Genomic DNA, 19442 nt, shown 5'->3' with positions numbered 1-19442 from the left:
TCTATAGTAGTGGTAACAGACCCTTAGTTTAGTAAAACCCTGGGTATCCCAGGATACCCTGGGGCTATAGCAAAGTCCTCAGAACAAAATTTTAATTGCCTTTGTTTTAAATAGAAGCATAGGCAGCCACCTCTTCTTTTTAAGGAATTTGACATCCTAGCCAAAAAGATGCTACAATTGAAAAAAAAAAAAGAGTAATACAAGGAGTACATAGGAACATGGGATGTACTTGATTCCCAGATGACATGGGTTTTTAAATTTTTAAGTGGAAAGAAACTAGGTTGTTTCCTACCAACATGAATATGTAAAATACTGTTCCAGAACGAAGGATCGTTTGACAACCAGACATCTTTTCACTTCCTCAAACCTCAGTGTTTTCCCTCACATCATGAGGAAGCACTCATTCTTTGGCTTAAAGCTCTTTGGATTACAAAGAAAAATCAGTTCTCATGGTCCCTGCACGCCACATGGGTTCTTAATAGAAGACAGAGGTGGACTTCATCACCAGGAGACAAGGGCACATGACTGTGAAGAAAGTTTGCTCAGCTAAAGTAATTGAGTAATGTGATGTCATGTATCTTCCTGTTGAATTTCAGAGGGAACCAAAGTATATACTTTCTGACTATTGCTTACATAACTCAGAATGGATCTTAAATATCTGTGCTTTAGCCTTTGACAGAACAAAAGGAAAGTACCCTGGATGTCTCATCTGGGTTGAATAGAGATGTGTGTCCCCCGAAGGGCTGGAGCTGTGTCTTTGTTGTTCACAGCTTCTTCCTAAGAGCCTGGCATAGGGGCCTGGGAAATAGTAGGCACTCACCAAGTTCTTATTGAATAAATACATGAATGTTCCTTGAGAAAATGAGCCACTCATCAGGCAGGCTCACACATAGATAATCATGTCCCCATACATGCTCAGTATCCCACCTGAGTACTACACCAGGTCTCCTTCACCTAGGGCTCGTGACCATGAACTATCTGTGATGTTTCATGAAGGAAGATTTGATATTGAGGTGGCCCAGAACAGGGGTAGATAATACATTTATTTAACTTGGTATCCAAAGCATCCAATCAGATAATGTAGATGTCCATTTCCCTTTCTTTATATAAATAGTGCAAGTTGATCATTTAAACAGAAGAATTTTGATAGATGACTTTATGGCAAGACTTTGGCCCTGAGGAATCCCTGTCTCTCACCATTGTGGCAAAACAGTGTCAAAGGTCTCAGGAAGAGCATTCATGGAGGAATGGGGAGAAGAACTTAAGTAGAGATCTTTTTAGAGCTGGGGTTCACTCTTGACCACCAATGAGCCCTTGACTCATCATAGGCATTTATGGCTATCGGCCCCATTCATAGCCCCACCACTCAGTGGGTGAACCCAGTTATGGTCCAAGGTAGTATATAAATGGAAAGTTGTTACCAGATAATGCCAGGGTAGAAGCTAAGGGGTACGTGTGTGTGTGTGTGTGTGTGTGTGTGTGTGTGTGTGTGTGTGTGCGCACGCGCGCGCTCATGTGGGTAAGGCAGTGGGATGAGGGAGACAGAGAATACGGGCTTAGTTTCCTAGTACAACAGAATTAAGAGTAAAGGAAAATCAAGTGAAATAGTTTAAGCCAGTGTTTTTCAAAGTGAGAATTATTACCTGTTGCCAGGTTATGAAATCAATTTAGTGGCTTAGTATTAGCATTTTTTTAAATTTTTCTTTACCATTTATTTATTATTGAGAGACAGAGAGACATAGAACGTGAGCAGGGGAGGGGGTAGAGAGAGGGGAAGACACAGAACCTGAAGCAGGCTCCGGGTACTGGGCTGTCAGCACAGAGCTGATGCGGGGCTTGAACTCACAAACTGCGAGATCATGACCTGAGCTGAAGTCAGTCGCCTAACCAACCGAGCCACCCAGGCGCCCCTAGCATTTTTTAATAAAGTAAAATAGAATACAAAAAAAAAATAGTGCATCACATAAAATAAAGGTAAAAAGTATTTTGCAAAACCCCTATTTCAGCTATAGTTATGTGGGTGTGCTCAGTTATGATTTAAGTTTCTTTCTTATGGATCACAGACAATAGATTCTTTAAGCCACAGGCTTAAGGTAAATAAACCCTAACTAATATCTGGGCTTCCATTATTCCTCTTGAAAGATTTGAGAAGGCCTAGTAATAATAATGGCTAATGTTTATATACATAAATTGTGCCAGATATTGTTGTAAACTCTGTACATATGTTAACCCATAAAATCCCCTCAACAGCACGATCAGGGAGATGCCATTATAAAAGTTTATAGATGAGGAATCTGAGCACAGAGGATAAGACACTTGTTGAGGATTATGTGGTTTTTAAATGGTAGAGCCAGGATTGAGTCTTAGGCTGTCTGACTGCAGCTTCCTCTTACAACCACTGTGTATATTGCCCCAGACTTTAAGACGGAGGTGAAGGTTCTAGGTGCCTTTCAAGAAGCCAAACTAACCACCCTCTCTGCTCCTCCTTTCTTGCTTTTCCACCTTCCCTACACATGGGTACAAAACAAAAATATTTTAATGTGATGGCCTTTTTGTTCTTGGAAAAATTGGGATTGTAAAATTAACTGGAAATGGGGATTCACTGTAATATAGCATAGTATCAGGCCCCCTGCCCTTCGTGTTAGCTTCCAAAAATATACCCATTGCCCCCTTACCACAGAATAACCTATGGAAGGTTCCTGAGCTGAGGTGGGTTCTACCTAATTTATATGATAGCCAGAAACAAAAATCTCAAAACTGTGGAATAGTAATCAGAACTTGAATGAAGTACACTGTAACCCAAATGTGTGACATGTATTTATACTTAAGATTCTTTAATTTTCTATACTTTAAAATAAGAGCACAGACCAAGTGAACAGGAAATTTAACCCAAAGTGAAGTGGCCCGAGAAGATTGATGAATTTTAAAAGAGGTTCTGGGCACCTGGGTGGCTCAGTTGGTTAAGTGTCTGACTTCGGCTCAGGTCACGATCTCACGGTTCTTGAATTCAAGTCCCGCATTGGGCTCTGTGCTGACAGCTCGGAGCCTGGAGCCTGCTTCAGATTCTGTGTCTCCCTCTCTTTCTGCCCCTCCAATGCCCATGCTCTGTCTCTCTCTGTCTCTCAATAATAAATAAACGTTAAAAAAATTGTAAACTAGGAGCACCTGGATGGCTCAGTCAGTTAAGCGTCTGATTTCAGCTCGGGTCATGATCTCACAGTTTGTGAGTTCAAGCCCCGCGTCGGGCTCTGTGCTGACAGCTCAGAGCCTGGAGCCTGCTTGGGATTCTGTGTCTCCCCCTCTCTTTGCCCCTCCCCTGCTCGTGCTCTCTCTGTCTCTGTCTCTCAGTAATAAATAAATGTTAAAAAGAATTAAAAATAAATAAATAACTTAAAAAAATAAAAAGAAATAAAAGAGGTCCTTAAAGAGGTCATTTATGGGGGCCCTAATTTCCAGAGCCAATGGAAGCATTTGAGAGGCCTTACTTTTGGTTGGATCCTGATTATTAAGTGATAGTGTTTTACCGTGACTCTGAATGTGTTCTTTTGTTATGGTCTTTCATTGGGGAATAGCTTGTGTTTTTTGTTCACTGTGTTTTTTATAGGTAGATGGGAAAGTCAGTGTGAATGGAGAAACAGTTCATGGTGACAAGGAGAAGGAAAGAGAGAGTCCCACGGTGGTACTTGCCTCCTCATTAACCAAATCCCAGATGTTTGAAGGTGTGGCCAGAGTGGACGGGTCCCCAGTGGAACTCAAACAAGACAACAATAGCATTGAGATCAACATAAAGAAGCCAAATTCTGTTCCCCAAGAACTGAGAGTAAGAGCAAACTTTTTTTTTTTTCCTTTTTGGGATCATTCCACTGTGAAAGAATGTCTTTTTAAAAATAAGTATTGGTTTCAGGAGCAGAAGTCAGTGATTCATCACTTACATACAACACCCAGTGCGCATCGCAACAAGTGCCCCCTAAGTCCCCATCACCCATTTAGCCCATCCCCCCGCCCACCTCCCCTTCAGCAGCCTTCAGTTTGTTCTCTGTGTTTAAGAGTCTCATGGTTTGCCTCCCTCTCTGTTTTTATCTTATTTTTCTTTCCCTTCCCCTTTGTTCATCTGTTGTGTTTCTTAAGTTCCACATATGAGTGACATCGTATGATATTTGTCTTTCACTGACTTATTTCGCTTAGCGTAATATACTCTAGTTCGATCCACATTGTTGCGAATGGCAAGATTTCATTCCTTTTGGTGAATATATATGACATCATCTTTATGCATTCATCAACTGATGGACATTTGGGCCCTTTCCATAGTTTGGCTGTTGTTGATAATGCTGCTATTGGGGTGCATTGTATCCCTTCAAATCAGTATTTTTGTATCCTTTGGGTAAATACCTAGTAGTGCAATTGCCGGCTCGTAAGGTAGTTCTATTTTTAACTTTTTGAGGAACCTCCATACTGTTTGCCACAGTGGCTGTACCATTCACATTCCCGCCAACAGTGTGCAAATGTTCCCGTTTCTCTACATCCTTGCCAATTCTTATTTTTTGTCTTATTGGTAGTAGTCAGTCTGATAAGAGTGAGGTGATATTGTGGTTTTGATTTGAATTTCCCTAATGAGCGATGCTGAGCATCTTTTTATGTGCCTGTTGTCCATCTGTAAGTCTTCTTTGGAAAAATGTCTATTCAAGTCCTCTGAACATTTTTTAACCACTTTGGGTTTTTTGATATTAAGTCATGTAAATCCCTTATATATTTCAGATATTAACCCCATATCAGATGTATGACTTACAAATAACTTCTCCCATTCAGTAGGTTGCCTTTTTGTTTTGTTGATGGTTTCCTTCTCTGTGCAAAAGCTTTTTAGTTTGATGTAATCCCATTTTTTTTATTTTAGTTTTGTTTCCCTAGCCTAAGGATACTGGTCCAAACAAATACTGCTAAGACAAATGTCAAAGAACTTACTGTCCATAATTTCTTCTGAGCATATTATGCTTTTAGGTCTTACATTTAAGCCTTCAATCCATTTTGAATTTATTTTTGTATATGGTGTAAGATAATGGTCCAATTTCATTCTGGGATTTGTCTTTTGAAGAATAAAGTGTTCTTTCTCAGAGGAGCTGAGAGGATTTAATTCTTCCCCACAGTGCTCAAATCCTATGAAAGACTTTCAAATTGGAATAAACCAAAATAATTTCCTCACCAGGGAAATGTGTTTACTGGTCTCCAGGAGCAAAGTTTTGTGATCCAGGCAAATGCTGAGTCTGTCAACCTGGAATTTAATTTCACTTTTCATTTGTGTAAATGTTACCATCTCTGAAGAGTTTTTACCAATTATCATAAGATGAAATAGTGAGTTTTGCTACTAGCATGGAAACTTTACTGGTAGAGTCAAACATATGCCTGTAAGTTAGATGCTTCTAGAATTAATTAGGCATTACAGTGGTAGAATTGCTTTTCTAGGACAGTTAGTAATTCTGTTCTTATTTATCTTTGCCACACTTAATGAGAAGCAATTTTAAGTTCCTTTCATAAATACCTTTCCATGACTCAATTTGACTGTGCCATCAGGTCGCAGGGCCTTTGCACATAGTGTGGAGCTCAGCAATTTCTCATCGTACTTTGGAAAAGCAACAGTGTTGGCGCTATGCTCATCCCATGACACTTACCACATAACGGAGGTACACAGGGCTTACCAAGGCCCGGCAGATTAATTATAAACACAAATCCTGAGCGCTCTGCTATCAGGAACGTGTCTACTTTCTACCTCTCACCATTTCTTCCCCTACCATTTTGTTATTTGAATTTGGGGGAAACCCTGCTCGTGGATGAATGGATTTTATTCCTGATAGAAGTTAAAGGATTAAGTGAAGAGATTAGATGGTGTGTAATGCCTAAACTCCCTAAACCAACTATTTAATCTCTCTTGTTCTAAGTTTTTAACGCTTTGGAAGGAAAAAAAAAACTTTACTTATGACCTTAAGTAGAAGACTCCTAAAACAGAAGAAAACGGAAGTTGTTTGTTTTCAGAGCAGTAAAGCCTCCCTTTAAAAATATACTTATTCCTGGGACACCTGGATGGCTCAGTCGGTTAAGCGTCTGACTTCAGCTCAGGTCATGATCTCATGGTTTGTGGGTTCGAGCCCCACGTCGGGCTCTGTGCTGACAGCTCGGAATCTGGAGCCTGCTTCAGATTCTGTGTCTCCCTCTCTCTCTCTGCCCCTCCCCTGCTCATGCTCTGTCCCTCAACAATAAGAAAATGTTAAATAAATATATATATTTAAATTATATATACTTGATAAAGTACTATTATATATATTTGATAAAATTACTATTATCAAGAATAGGTATATATATATACATGCCATATATATACATATGTATGTGTGTGTATATATATATATATATATATATATATATATATACACACACCCATTCTTGGTAATAGTAATTTTTTTTACTTTCACAATGAGCATATTAAAAAAATAGCTTGTTCTCTTTTAATGACAGGTATTTTCCACTGTAATAGTAGTAAAACTCCCTAAAGGCAAAGAGAAAATGGATTGAAATATTTCACATTGATTGCATATCCCCAAAAGTATCTTGGTTTAAGAGAAGCAAAATTAGATGCTCTGAAAGAAATCATGTTATTTCAGAAATTTACACAGTGTAACAAGGAAAATTCCAAACACAAGGTGGCCGGGTGGTCTCTTCCCCTGAACCAGTCCCATCCTGGGCAGTCTCAGGATGCAGGCCCAAACTCATGGAAAAGCCTGGGAGTCTCTTCCTTTGTTGTCCAAGTATCTCTTACTTGGAAGAACTGCCTAGTTTTGGAGTAATTTCTAGTTCAATAAGTCCTAGTGGTTGTGAATAGGAAGTGGCATTTATTTACCCTGGCTCTGGTACCTCTGGCTCTTGAATAAACTATGGCAGCGGCTCTTACGTTATTTTCTGGGTAGATAACTACCTGTATATGTCTGTTAGAGTCTAAGCCAAGTTGTTAGCTATATGACACAAGATGTTGGCTCATTATTAAAACACTCTTCATGGTCTCTTACAACGTATGACACCAAAAGTTTTCCATTCTGAGTGTGTTGTCCGAAGAGTCATTTTAAAAGAATCTCTTCTCCAATAAACTTACTGCTCATTTTTCTTCCTTCACCGTATTCCAAGAAAAGCATTTCTTGACTGTGTTAACAGCCAGTGTATTCCTGTTGAAGTGGTGGAATTCATTGGTCATGGCAAAATATGGCGGCCGGCTTAAAACAGGGCACTGCGCTTCACAGCCTCCCCAGGCTTGATACCAGCTTGGACTTGATTTGCTGTTTCTAATTCATTTGCCCCATTCTGTGGGGCTGTCAAAGGAATAGTGTTCTGTTTAAATGGTGTCTTTCTTCCAAAAACTGCATTCCCAACAGATACACTCTTTACAGAGGAGTTAGCCTCACCCACCACTAAAATGTCACGGCTCTCCAGGGCAAGCTGGAACCGTTCAAAGGGCATAGCGGCAGTGGGCAGGAGCGTTAATTCAGACCGTGGAGGCAGAGTAGCAGAGAAGGGTGATCGCAGGCCTCCGGAAGGGGGGGGGGGGGGATGGACAGGGTGAGGTTGGAGCATCAGCATCTTGGGCCAGCATGACCACTTTTGTACAATATTATGGCATCTCTTTGGCTCATTTCTACCTCATCTTTCTCATTGAAAACTCTTGGGACCATGGCTCTCTCACTTTAGAAATAGATCCCAAATTAAGTGAGGCTTGCTATTATCTTTTTTTTTTAATGCTCTGGCTGTATCGGTCGATACCAGCAAACTCCAGATCATCCTCCGTTGAATCACCTTTAAGGTAATGAGACTGTGACGGCAGTTACCTTGCCAATGGTTGCCTGTTAACCAAGAAGCATGATTTAAGGACTGCCCTCTGCCCCATTTTTGAGACAGGAAAAGAAACTCAGAAACATTCCAGGAAGGCAGTTTTCATAAAGCAACCAGAAAAGTATATAAAATAATATTTGCTTAAGTGGTAGACAATAGGGTCGGCAGACTAGAAGGGTATAAGATTGCAAAGAACAAGTAAGATCATTATTGTTTGCGCTTAGTGGGAAAGGTTTTGTGTGAGATGTGGATTTTGAATCTTGAACTCAAGTGTGGGATTTGCATTGGAATGGAGGAGGCTATTCCTCATGTTGGGAATAGCGGAAGCAAAAGCATGGACAGTGGGGAGGAACCCATGAGAAGATTCCAAGGTGGGGGGAGGTGGTCACAGGACTAAGAGGTGATGAGGGTGAGTAGGATGCTATATCCTCCAAACAGATGGATCCTGTCTCCTGTGACCTTACCTGATTATCCCTAAGATATTTCCCAGCAAAAACCTAACACGTTTATTTTTTTTTGCATTTTAGTATATTGGCTTCTGTGATTAAATCATGTCATAGCACAAATGCAGACTCCTAGAATCCAGGATTAGAAAATAATTTGGAAGTTCTTCTTCTCTGATGATGAATTTATTGTGTTTAGTAACCCACAGAATGACGTTTGTGTCTCCATCAAAGCTAGTCCAGTGTTTTCTTGATCCACTGTGAGTTGTATTTGTATTTAAATTTCTTCCTTCCTCAGTGGTACCAAAAATGACCATTTCCTAAAACACCTAGAATACTCCATGCAGTAGGTCAAAGATCTAACCCCGCCTGCGCCTCAGTTTATATTTAAAATAAGGGAAATAATAGTATATGCATCTGGTGGTTATTGTGAGAATGTATGTATAAAGAGCATTTGGCATAATGTCAGGACGACTCACAGACAGAGGTGTCCTTAAGTTATTTTTAATATGGTCAAAGAACAAACGGGAGAAAATTACAATATATTTTTCAGAAGCCCCAAAAGGTTAAGTAGGTATAAAGTTTTTTCAGTTAGAGCAAGATCGTCAAAATTACCCTCCCTCTTGCACAGGTGTGCATTTCAAACAAATGACACGAATTCCTTGTCATCGTCCAACTCAGCTTGTCAGCCTTTCCAGCTATAATTCACTAAGAAACACGCAGATGTGAATAGCTTTTTCCAGAAGGTGATCGCCTTTGCAGATGCTCGTGTGATTCTTCCACAGCCCTTTTTGCTCCTCCTATTATTCCCCCTTCCCCAATTCTGGCTTCCCTCTGCCACCTAGATCCTGCTGATCAGCTCCCACTTGCCAGCTCATCCCAGGTGGTGCCAGGCAGGCGCCCCCTGCTGGCCAGCACCTTCTTACCAGATTTGTGGCGGTTCTCCCTCATTGACCGAGAAGGGCCAAACTTCACCAGTAGGTATCCAGACTACTTCATCTGCTTTTCTCAAACTAGGTAATAAGGTAGGTAGGTCTGTTTTTTCAGCCTTGAAAACATCAGCTTTAGGCCTTCCTCTTGAAAATTTAGTACTTTACTAACGTTTTCTGATCCAGGAAAACAGACAATCAGATCTTTCTTGAAACATTTCATTTTGCAGTGAGAGCAAGGGGAAGGCATTTGAGTAGGTGCTGTTTTCCTTACAACTGAGACCAACTGCAAATTCCTTTTAGATGTCAAATGTCATCAGAGTTTTTTCTTTAGAAACTGTTTTTCTCCATCTAGAAGTAATTGTAAGAGTGTTCAATTTAAGGCCCTTTTGAAATCATTAAAGACATTTAGGTACAGAAGCAGTGACAGGCTTCAAAAAAGTATACATCAAAGATAATTTACAAAATCAAAGCTGGCCCATCTTACCTGTTGGTTTGAAAAGTTTAAGGCAAAAAGAAAAAGTTCAAGGAATGGAGAGTCTGATTCTTCACGTGGATCCTCTTTCAATCCACTGAAAATAGATACTTAGAGGTTTAAAAGGGAAAGGGGAAACACATGCACCACATCTGTGGCACCTGGCTCACGGTACCAAGACATAAATAGACGGATTTTCCAGGCCTCTGTCCAGAGAAGTTATTCGAGACTGAAGCCAGGAAATCACTCAGTCACAGAATAGAAGCTCAGGAAAGGACGTTGGGTATCACATCTTCCAACCCATGGAGGTTAAATGATCAGTCCAGCTTCTCATTCTTCCTCTGTCCTGGAAACAGGACCACCCAGGCTCTGGGTCTCAGCACGGTTTTTGCTCTCGTGCTTCGCGTTTCCAGTTCCTTCTCTAGTGTCACTCTCTGGGCCAATCCACCAATCAGATCCTTGTGAGAATGAGCAGCCAGATGCTAGGTAGATTTTGTGGCTAGACCATGTTCCTCTTGGGCCAGGAATCGGCTACCTCCCACCTACGGCCTCAAGGCCAAGTCTGGCCCCAGACCTAGTTTGCATGGATCAAGTTCTCAGTCCAGGAGAAGCTCATTCCTCGCTTAGACCCCAGCAACCTTTCTGTGCGTTCATTTATTCAGGCCCAGGGGTCCATTCTTATTTACTTGTTTTCATTCTTGAACAGTGTTCTGTTTGGAGAATTGAAGACCTCTCTCTGTTTAGCTGTAACTGAAGGAAAGTATGGGTCAGAAAGTGAATTTTCCAGCAAGGCAAGGTTTGTTTCAGGCAAATTTCTAAGTCTATCAGTAGTGGTTAAAACTGCCAATTTTGAACTCATTTCCTTTGAAATAGTGATGTGAGTACAAAAATAACAAACCTTCAAGATGCAGTATCCAGACATGAGTTAATTAAACTGTCTTTGGGGATTTCCCTTGATTATATACACAGTTGACCTGAACAACGTGTTTGCAGCTGTACCGGTCCATGTATATGTGGATTTTTTTCTGATAAATACAGTATAGTGCTGTACATATTTTCCCTCCCATGTGATTTTCTTAGTAACATTTTCTTTTCTCTAGCTTACTTTATTTTAAGACTACAGTATAGGAACACCTGGGTGGCTCAGTCAGTTAAGTGTCTGACTTCGGCTCAAGTCATGATCTCACAGTTTGTGGGCTTGAGTCCCTCATCGGGCTCTGTATTGACAGCTCAGAGCCTGGAGCCTACTTGGGATTCTGTGTCTCCCCCTCTCTCTCTGCCCCTCCCCACTTACTCTGTCTTTCAAAAAAAGAAAATAAACTTTAAAAACAAGAATACGGCATATAATACATATAACATGCAAAATATGTATTAATTGACTGTTTATGTTATTGCTAAGGCTTCTGGTTATCAATAGGCTATTAGTAGTTAAGCTTTTAAAGAATCAAAAGTTACATGTGAATTTTTGATTGTGTGAAGGGGTCAGCACCCTTAACCCCACCTTTGTTCAAGAGCCAACTGTGGTCTCTACATATTGCAGAACACAGAAAGGTATAAAGAAAATAGAAACTACGTATTGCTTCCAGCCACTCATAAATGGATACTAAGATTCTTTTTTATTTTTTTTAGTTTATTTCTTAGAGGGGAGGAGGAGAGGGAGAGAGAGAGAGAACTAGCAAGGAGGGTCGGGGGGGGGGGGGAGAGAGAAACCCAAGCAGACTCCACACCACCAGCACAGAACCCGATGTGGGGCTCGAACTCACGAACCGCGAGATCATGACCTGAGCTGAAACCAAGAGTCGGATGCTTAACCGACTGAGCCACCCAGGCACCCCCTAAGATTCCTTTTCAAATGTGTCTCCTTCTCCTCTTTTTCTCAGTGCATATAAAATATTTTTTAAGTGGGTTAATGTTATTTAAATTGTGTCACAGCTTGCTTTTTCTCTTAATTTATCCTGAATATTTTGCTATTTAATCGCCTGATGTGGGTGACTAGCATGTCTTTAAAATAAGCTGGAGAGTATAAGTTCCATAAATAATGCACAGAATATCTGCTTACCTAACATGGATTACACATCTGCTCTATGCCAGATACTGTGCTGTGAGCATCCCTGACCCCTCAGAACCGGGGCTGATGGAAAGCCCCAAGATGGGGTGGTGGCTGGGGGCTTTCTGGTCCCAAGCTGCCCTTGGGAGTAGAGACTTAGCTAAATTGCCTCCTCTCCTGAGAGATTCCGGAGAGTTTTCATCTTTTGCAGGACAAATGGATGAGAAGTAGAATGGAAAGAATGAGGTAGAATGGATGAAAAAGAAAAGGGAATGGAAAAGGCAGTTTGAACGATTTCAGCAATAAACTTGGGGACTCTCAGGTTCTTAGATTGCTTTTTTACATTTTTTAAAATGTTTGTTTATTTTTGAGCGTGTGAGCGGGGGAGGAGCAGAGAGAGAGGGGAAAAAGAAGATCCGGAGTGGACTCTGACAGCAGAGAGCCTGATGCAGGGCTCAAACTCACGAACCGCGAGATCATGACCTGAGCTGAAGTCGGACGCTTAACCTACTGGGCCACCGAGACACCCCTCTTAGATTGCTTCTTAATGATCAAAACCTTTAAATACCTGGGGACAATGTGGAGGTGCCTGTGAGACCAAACCCAGAGAATGGAGCACTGGGGTTATCAGTACCGGGTAGGGTTCCCACCTCCCCGGCTTACTAGCAGTGTGACCCTGAGTAAGCCACAGCCTCCTGGGCCTCAGTTTCCACACCTGTATAAAGAGAATCATATCGATACATACCTTTATAAGCTTGCTCTGAGAATCAAATGAAATAATCCACGTCAGATGCCCCAACGGTGCTGATACATGGTAAATGCCGCAAGTATTGTGACTACAAGATGTAACCTTTAAAGCATCATTTTAAGGGAAGAAAAATCGAGTCATCTGGGAACTCAGTATTTGAGTGTTTAGCCATATAGAAATGCTTTCAGAAGTGTGAGCATTCTTGGAAATGGAAGTTCTCCGTTGGTCATGCATAAGTAAAATCTTCCTGGAATGTGATGTGCTAGTAAAATAATCCTTAGTGAAGGAGTGCTTGAGGATTTTGTCTCCTTTGCATTATAAATTATGTGCAAAGGACTTCATGAATTATTTCCTTGATTCCAAGTGGCACGCTTTCCACATTGGAACGTTTCTAAATCGGTATATATCTTACAATCGGTATATCATACTTAACAGACAGTATATTTTCTTTCTCAGTAGTACCTAAAATAATACCACTTAAAATTGCTGGCATCTGAGGTTTAATAAACCATGCCTGTTTCGTTGTTCATTTTTGGAGCGGGGAGGCTTTGGCCTGGTTTTTGTAGTTAATTTTTTTTTTTTAGTAATTGGAAACACTAGTGTTCTCAAAAGCATTATTCGTCAGTATTTAAATCTCCAAATTTGATTCCCAATCTCAGATAGCCTTCTATAATCTAATCAATTTGGGGGCAACCTAAAAATCAGTATTTCTGATGGCATTTTATATATTGACATCATAAAACAAAAGTACTATCACGTATTAATATTTCTATGTGTATGGAGGGGGAAGCATGTTAAATTATAAAACCTAACTTACTCTTTTGTAATGCTAGGCTGGTTCATCCTCAAATGCTGCTATCATGTCAGTCATTCATATAACAATGTAAACACACACAACATATACATATACGTATATAATAAAAGAGACTTTGGTTTCCTTGACTATTTTCATTCATTAGGTCTCTTTAAAGGAATTCAAGTCAGGCTTGTTAATGTAGTAAAAAGTTACAAAACCCATCGAATAATAAAAATAAAAAAAATAAAAATCGAAAAAATAAAAATAAAAATAAAAATAATAAAAATCTTATTTCCTGCCTAGGGTTTTAAAAGTGTATTTTAATATGGGGCGCCTAGGTGGCGCAGTCGGTTAAGCGTCCGACTTCAGCCAGGTCACGATCTCGCGGTCCGGGAGTTCGAGCCCCGCGTCGGGCTCTGGGCTGATGGCTCAGAGCCTGGAGCCTGTTTCCGATTCTGTGTCTCCTTCTCTCTCTGCCCCTCCCCCGTTCATGCTCTGTCTCTCTCTGTCCCCAAAATAAATAAAAAACGTTGAAAAAAAATTTTTTAAAAAAAAGTGTATTTTAATTTAATGTTATGTTCTTTCAGAATTGACATGGTTATCCATCATTAGAAAATGCCCATGTAATTCTGAGGATTTCAAAATCACCCCATTCTCCAAAAGAAAAAACACATTTTGCCAGTAGACACTATTATAAAATCTCTTAGAAAGCTTGAAAGGCTTGTTGCCTGAAGTTGCTTTGTGTTTTTTTATTTTATTTTATTTTATTTTTTAATTTTTTTAACGTTTTATTTATTTTTGAGAGAGACAGAGACAGAGTGCGAGTGGGGGAGGGGCAGAGAAAGAGGGAGACACAGAATCCGAAGCAGGCTCCAGGCTCTGAGCTGTCAGCACGGAACCCAGCGTGGGGCTCGAACTCATGAGCTGTGAGATCATGACCTGAGCCGAAGTCGGACGCTTAACTGACGGAGCCACCCAGGCGCCCCTGTGTTTTTTTAAACTTAGAAAATTTGCAAACAATTTTTTTACAGTGGTTTTTTCCAATTTTTTTTTATTGTGGTAAAATACACATAGCATAAAATTTACTATCTTAACCATTTTCATATGTATACTTCAGTGGTATTAAGTACATCCGTAGTGTTGTGTAACCATCACTGCCATCCATCTTCAGAACTCTTTTTTTCCTCTTGCAAAACCAAAACTCTGTAGCCATTAAACAATGACTTCCCGTGATACCCCTGCCATCAGACCCTGGCAACAACCATTCTCCTTTGTTTTCCCCTCCCCTCGTACCCCATACCCCAGCTTCTGGTAACTACCACTCTACTGTCTGTTACTGCAAGTTTGGCTTTTTTAATTTTTATTTTTTAGATTCCACATATAACTGAGATCATGCATTATTTATCTACGTCTGGCTGATTTCACTTAGCGTAATGTTCTCCAGGCCCATCCATGTTGCAAATGGCAAGATTTCCTTCCTTCTTGTGGCTCAGTAATATTCCACTGTGTGTGTGTATGTCCGTATGTGTGTATATAGGTAGCTAGAGATAGATATTTATTTGCATATATATACAAATTATATGTATACATATGATCAACTTGTATATAATATTAACATCACATTTTATTTGTGTACTTCGTTATACATATAATGTAATATTTACATATCACATTTTCTTTATCCATCTATCCATTGGCATTTAAGTTGTTTCCATATCTTGGCTATTATGAATAAAGCTGCAACGAACCTGTGAGTACAGATAACTCTTTGAGATACCGATTTCATTTTCCTTGGCTATATAACCAGAAGTGAAATTGCGACATCATATGATGGTTCTATTTTTAATTTGGGGGGGAGTCTCCACACTATTTTCCACAATGGCTGTACCAACTTACATTCCCACCAACAGTGCACAATAATTCCCTTTTTTTCATATCCTCGACAACACTTGCTATGTTTTGACTTTTTAATTATAGCCATCCCTAGCCGGTGTGAGGTAATATCTCATTGTGGTTTTGATTTGCCTGATGATTAGTAATGTTGAGCATCTTTTCATGTACCTGTCGGCCATTTGTATACCTTCTCTGGATTGTCTGTTTGGGTCTTTTAACTATTTTTAATGGGATTATTTGCTTTTCTCTCCCCGCCCTCCCAACTATGGAGTTGTACGAATCCCTTATATATTTTGGACATTAATTCCTTATTGGATAAATGATTTGCAATTTTTTTTACCCAAGCTATAGATTACCCTTTCGTTTTGTTAATTATCTCCTTTGCGGTAGAGAAATATTTTAGTTTGTTGTTGCGGTAGAGAAATATTTAGTTTAGTTTAGTCCCATTTGTTTATTTTTGCTTTTGTTGCCTGTGCTTTTTGTGTCAAATCCAAAAAAATAATTACCAAGATCAATTCCAAGGAGCTTTCTCCCTGCTTTCTTCTAGGAGTTTTACAGTTTCAAATCTTACATTTAAGTCTTTCATCCAATTAGACATTGATTTTTGTGTATGGTGTAAGATAAGAATCAAATTTCACTCTTTTGCATGTAGAGACCCAGTTTTCCCAACCCCATTTATTGAAGAAACTATTCTTTACCCAGTTTGTGTTCTTAGTGCTGTGCCTTTGTCAAAAATTAGTTGACTGTAAAAGTGTGGGTTGGTTTCTGGGCTCTCTGCTCTATTCCATTGATCTGTGTGCCTGTTTTTATGCCAGTACCATGGTTTTGATTACTGTAGCTTGCTAATATAGTTTGAAATCAGAAAGTATGATGCCTCCAGCTTTGCTCTTCTTGCTCAAGATGGCTTTAGCTATTTGGGATCTTCTGACATTCCATATGAATTTTAGGGTTTTTTTTTTTATTTTGTGAATAATGCCACTGGAATTTTGATAGGGATTCCGTTGAATGTGTAGATCGCTTTGAGTAATGTGGGCATTTTAACAATATTATTTCTTCCAATCCACAAACACAGGCTATCTTTCCACTTATTTCTGTCTTCTTCAATTCTTTCATCAGGGTTTTCTAGTTTTCCGTGTACAGATCTCTCACCTTGGTTAAATTTATTTCTAAGTATCTTCTCCTTTTCGATGCTATTGTAAATGAGATTGTTTTCTTCTTTTTTGGATAGTTGTATATTGATTTTGTATCCTGCAACTTAACTGAATTCATTTATTAGTTCTAATAGTAGTAGAGAGTGGGTGTGTGTGTGTGTGTGTGTGTGTGTGGAGTCTTTAGCTTTTTCTATATATAAGATCATATCATCTCCAAACGGAAATAATTTTACTTCTTTCTTTCCTATTTGGATGCCTTTTATTTCTTTTTCTTGCCTATTGGCTCTGGTTAGGACTTCCAGGACTATGTTGAATAGAAGTGGGGAGAGTGGAAATCCTGTCTTGTTGCTGATCCTAGAGGAAAAGCTTTGAGCTTTTCACCATTAAGTACGATGTTAGTTGTGGGCCTGTCAAGTATGGCCTTTATTGTATTTAGGCACATTCTTCTGTAACTAATTTGTTGAGAGCTTTTATCATGAAAAGATGTTGAATTTTGTCAAATGCTTTTTCTGCATCTATTGAGATGATCACATGATTTTTATCCTTCATTTTATTAATGTGGTATATCACATTTTTGATTTGCATATATTGAACAATTCTTGCATTTTTTCATAAAATTTCTTTGCTCTTAAAGAATTCAATAACAGTTTCCACCACTATATTAACTTTCATCTCATCAAAATATGGGTCATTTTGGTTAGTTGAAAAATGGGTCATTTGGTTAGTTGAAAAGCAAATTTTGATTTATGAATAAAATATATATACTTAGACCAATAAATTCATAGCTTTCTGAGAACCTATGGGAATGTTTTATAAAGCATTTAATAATGACTTTTCTGAAGCCAATTTTAATATTTATCTTAAAACCTATTAAAATTTATTATTTTATACATATTTTTAAAATTCTTTAGCCCTTTACAATAAGATACTATTACTAAAAAACACAATAGTCTTTAATTTATTCAGTTTGGTTGTTGAGGTATATTCTAGCCAGTATTTAATTATCCTTTCATTCGTTTTTCTCAAGCAAGTACTATAATATCAGTCGGAGAATTTTGTAATCACTCTGGAATCAATTGACTCCCAAGTAAAGATAACATAAAATTACAGTGATATTGTTTTCTGATTACAGAAGCAATACATAGTTATTGGAGAACATTTTAGAAAACAGAAAATATATTTATAAAGAAGAAAAAGTCATCCAAATTTAAGCACATTAAAAATAATCACTGTTAACATTTTAGTATATTTCCTTACTGTCTTTTTATGTATACTTTTATATATGTATTAGCAGGTATATTTGTGTATACATACAGCATATATAAAATCTTACATGTGTAGATTATAGGCATCATACTGAATATATGTTTTACATTTTTTGACTTAACATTAGATGACAAGTATTTCACATATCATTAACAATTGTTCAATACCCTTTTTTATGACTGCATAATACTTCCTTCTAAGGACATACTGTAATCCATTCACCCATTCCCCAGTTGTTGGACATTTAGGTTGTTGCAAATTTTTTTGACATCATAACTTTTATGAAGCATAAAACAGATAAAACGAAGTGCTTCTGAAGGAGAGGAACACAGGCATAAAAGTGATTTACTAAAGTACTACTGAGAGAGGTGAACATCATGGTGATGTGCCAAGTGAATTAGACAGAAAGATCCAAATCAGAGAGACCCTTTAGTGGAAGGACAAAGGAGTCAAGGATAAACCCAGGCCCTAGCTTATAGAAACAGTAAGGAAGAGATGGATATGAAAATTATTGTGTTAGAACCTTAGCAGGACTTGACAAATGATGGGCAGTTGTGAGATATGAATCAGAAAACACTTAAGAATTTTTTTGTGGGGGGCACCTGGGTGACTCAGTTGGCTAAGTGTCCGACTTCGGCTCAGGTCATGATCTCACGGTCCGTGGGTTCAAGCCCCATGTTGGGCTCTGTGCTGACAGCTCAGAGCCAGGAACCTGCTTTGGGTTCTGTGTCTCCCTCTCTCTCTGCCCCTCCCCTGCTCACACCCTGTCTCTCTCTGTCTTTCAAAATTGAATAAATGTTAAAAAAAAGTTTTTAAGAGTTTTTTCATGTGATGCCATAAACAGAAATAGTCAGATTTAGAGGCAGAGCTTATTTTAAGGTAACTTTTAGCATGTCTAGTGTGAGCCATTTACCATGACATCAATGTGCTAGACTGAAGCTTTGATGAACTCTCAGGGCTGGAGGTGAAAGTACAATTCATATATGGATAGAGAATGTAACGGTGAGTGCGTGAGAATAATTGATACATTTGAGAGTGATTCAGCACAGGTGATGGAAAATTGTTGAAATTTTTAGAAATGACCCTTATTTTGATGAGATGAAAAGGAGTAAGAACCAGTCAGAGAAGAGGAGAGAGCATGAGAGAAATTGGTAATAGAGAGTTCTTGAAACCCCAGGAAGAAAAAGAACACCAGGAGTAAAATCCACAGCGCTAAGAGTTATAGGCATCTGTGCTGAAGACAAGCTCTGGGAAGGTTAATTGTAACCTTAAAAATTTTTTTCCCACTGGTGATATGACCCTAAGCCAACTTTAAAGGCATGTGTGAGCAAGTAGGTAGTGACTATGATTTTGAAAACTCAGTGGTGATGGGAAAGGGAAAATGGGATGTGCATCTGAGACAGTAAGAAAGGGAGGGGGTGCGGTGGGCACGTGTGACCTCATGATGCCCCTCTCCTCCTTCACAGTGTATCTCCTTCCAGCCAATCCAGCCTTTCACCGTAAAGCTGCCCAGGAAATTGAAAAGAATGAGTTCATACAGGCCGTTTACCTCGTTGGCCTAAAAATTCCTCCTCAAAAAGAAAGCAAGAAATCTTTTGTCTTTTAGAACTACCAAAGGGATAATTTAGTCAAAGGGAAAAAAAAAATCTTTTTTTTTTTTTCCAGGAAACCACTGAAGAAACTGAACCCAACAGTCAAGAAGATGAGAATGATGGCAAAGAAACACAGGAAGGGAATACAGAACTTGCCTCACCAGGTTTGTTTCCTAACAAACTAGTTTTAAAGGAAATCGTGATAACTGTTAAGTTACGATGCAAATAGAGTCAAG

The 19442-nt window shown here is 39.1% G+C and overlaps 1 protein-coding gene across 14 annotated transcripts in view; it reads left to right on the top strand.

Moving 5' to 3' along the window:
- The window catches only part of LIMCH1 (LIM and calponin homology domains 1), a 330666-nt gene that overhangs the window by 272098 nt on the left and 39126 nt on the right, over positions 1 to 19442 (top strand). For all 14 annotated transcript variants that reach the window (XM_043572773.1, XM_043572769.1, XM_043572770.1 and 11 more), the window contains 2 exons: positions 3605 to 3820; positions 19280 to 19370. In XM_043572773.1, the coding sequence (XP_043428708.1) occupies positions 3605 to 3820; positions 19280 to 19370 (307 nt within the window). The remainder of the gene's footprint in view (positions 1 to 3604; positions 3821 to 19279; positions 19371 to 19442) is intronic.

The sequence above is a fragment of the Prionailurus bengalensis genome, chromosome B1, assembly GCF_016509475.1.
Source record: "Prionailurus bengalensis isolate Pbe53 chromosome B1, Fcat_Pben_1.1_paternal_pri, whole genome shotgun sequence".
Taxonomy (NCBI): Eukaryota; Metazoa; Chordata; class Mammalia; order Carnivora; family Felidae; genus Prionailurus; species Prionailurus bengalensis.
Note: the sequence above shows the minus strand (reverse complement) of the source record. Positions and strands in the feature narration are given on the sequence as shown.